Source organism: Nanorana parkeri, unplaced genomic scaffold (genome assembly GCF_000935625.1).
Source record: "Nanorana parkeri isolate BGI_ZX_2015 unplaced genomic scaffold, ASM93562v1 scaffold1291, whole genome shotgun sequence".
NCBI lineage: Eukaryota > Metazoa > Chordata > Amphibia > Anura > Dicroglossidae > Nanorana > Nanorana parkeri.
This window is the reverse complement of record NW_017307559.1, coordinates 350,565-352,492: the sequence shown is the minus strand read 5'-3', so window position 1 is coordinate 352,492 and position 1,928 is coordinate 350,565. Positions and strand designations below refer to the sequence as shown.

Genomic DNA, 1,928 nt, shown 5'->3' with positions numbered 1-1,928 from the left:
TTGGAGACAATTGTATGAAGCCCTTTGGAGACCATTATATGAAGCCCTTTGGAGACCTTTATATGGAGCCCTTTGGGGACCTTTTATATGGAGCCCTTTGGGGACCTCATGGGCTGCATTTGAGCCCCCCTATACCTTGTAGGTTGACCACCACTGATCTAAGGCACATATGATGCCGGGGTCTGACCCTGCCCACCAGGCACCACCTATAACTTTTCGGTGGCCTCCCCTCGTGCTCCTAGAGTCCCTCTCAGCCTACGGATGCACAATATCGGCAGCTCGTATAACATTCATCTCGAATTCCATGAGGAAGGACACCGACTGCCGCCACGGATGATCCCGCAGCGCAGGAATGTATCTAAAATTAGGGCGACGTCTCCCAGTAACGTGAGCTCGGCGCACAGGGAGCGGGGAAGGTATAAATACATCACCACCTACTTGTAGCACAGCTGTGTGTAACCGAGGAAAGGATAGCTGCACTGGAGGGATTTCTTCCATATGGTCCTTACCATTTATGAGCAGCTCTCCTCCACATGTGACTCAGAAACCAGGAAGACTCCCCCAAAGTATTTCGGGGAAGTCACGATAACATTTCGTTTTATACCATCTCCGGGGATCCATCTGCCGGCCCGGCCCCATAAACGGAGTCATGTGATCTTATTTCCATCATGTCAGACGGGAAATGGAACCGCTCCATAGAATGCAAACCCTCATAAAAGTAGCAGTAAGATCATCACATAGCCTGTGCAGAGCTGTGGGAGGGGCCTAGCAAGCTAAAAACACACAAACCCCGCCTGCAGGAAATTACTAGAGGGGGCGGAGACAAGACCAGTCACCCTGCACAAGGAGAGAGAGCAGCAGTGCGCGGTCTTTATTACAGGAGGGGGCGGAGACAAGACCAGTCACCCTGCACAAGGAGAGAGAGGAGCAGTGATTGGTCTTTGTTACAGGAGGGGGCAGAGGCAAGACCAGTCACCCTGCACAAGAAGAGAGAGCTTCAGTGACCGGTCTTTATTACAGGAGGGGGCGGAGACAAGACCAGTCACCCTGCACAAGGAGAGAGAGGAGCAGTGATTGGTCTTTGTTACAGGAGGGGGCAGAGGCAAGACCAGTCACCCTGCACAAGAAGAGAGAGCTTCAGTGACCGGTCTTTATTACAGGAGGGGGCGGAGACAAGACCAGTCACCCTGCACAAGGAGAGAGAGGAGCAGTGATTGGTCTTTGTTACAGGAGGGGGCAGAGGCAAGACCAGTCACCCTGCACAAGAAGAGAGAGCTTCAGTGACCGGTCTTTATTACAGGAGGGGGCGGAGACAAGACCAGTCACCCTGCACAAGGAGAGAGAGGAGCAGTGATTGGTCTTTGTTACAGGAGGGGGCAGAGGCAAGACCAGTCACCCTGCACAAGAAGAGAGAGCTTCAGTGACCGGTCTTTATTACAGGAGGGGGCGGAGACAAGACCAGTCACCCTGCACAAGGAGAGAGAGGAGCAGTGATTGGTCTTTGTTACAGGAGGGGGCAGAGGCAAGACCAGTCACCCTGCACAAGAAGAGAGAGCTTCAGTGACCGGTCTTTATTACAGGAGGGGGCGGAGACAAGACCAGTCACCCTGCACAAGGAGAGAGAGGAGCAGTGATTGGTCTTTGTTACAGGAGGGGGCAGAGGCAAGACCAGTCACCCTGCACAAGAAGAGAGAGCTTCAGTGACCGGTCTTTATTACAGGAGGGGGCGGAGGCAAGACCATGTAGAATTAAAATTACATTGACTACATAGATGTATCAAAATTAATTTAATATTAAAAAAATAAATGAAAGTGAAATAAAAGTAATATGATGATTGCAGCCGCTCTATGGGCCTCGCTGGCTGCGCGCACAAACTACAACTCCCGGCATGCTACGCGCTCGGCTACCCTTCCCCCCCTTCCTATAGG

General features: G+C 52.1%; 1 protein-coding gene across 1 annotated transcript in view; it reads left to right on the top strand.

The window, feature by feature from the left end:
* Positions 1 to 261: 261 nt before the first annotated feature.
* GPKOW (G-patch domain and KOW motifs) overlaps positions 262 to 1,928 on the top strand; it is a 19,054-nt gene continuing 17,387 nt past the window's right edge. Inside the window, exon 1 of the mRNA XM_018569133.1 lies at positions 262 to 416. Within this exon, the coding sequence (XP_018424635.1) occupies positions 262 to 416 (155 nt within the window). The remainder of the gene's footprint in view (positions 417 to 1,928) is intronic.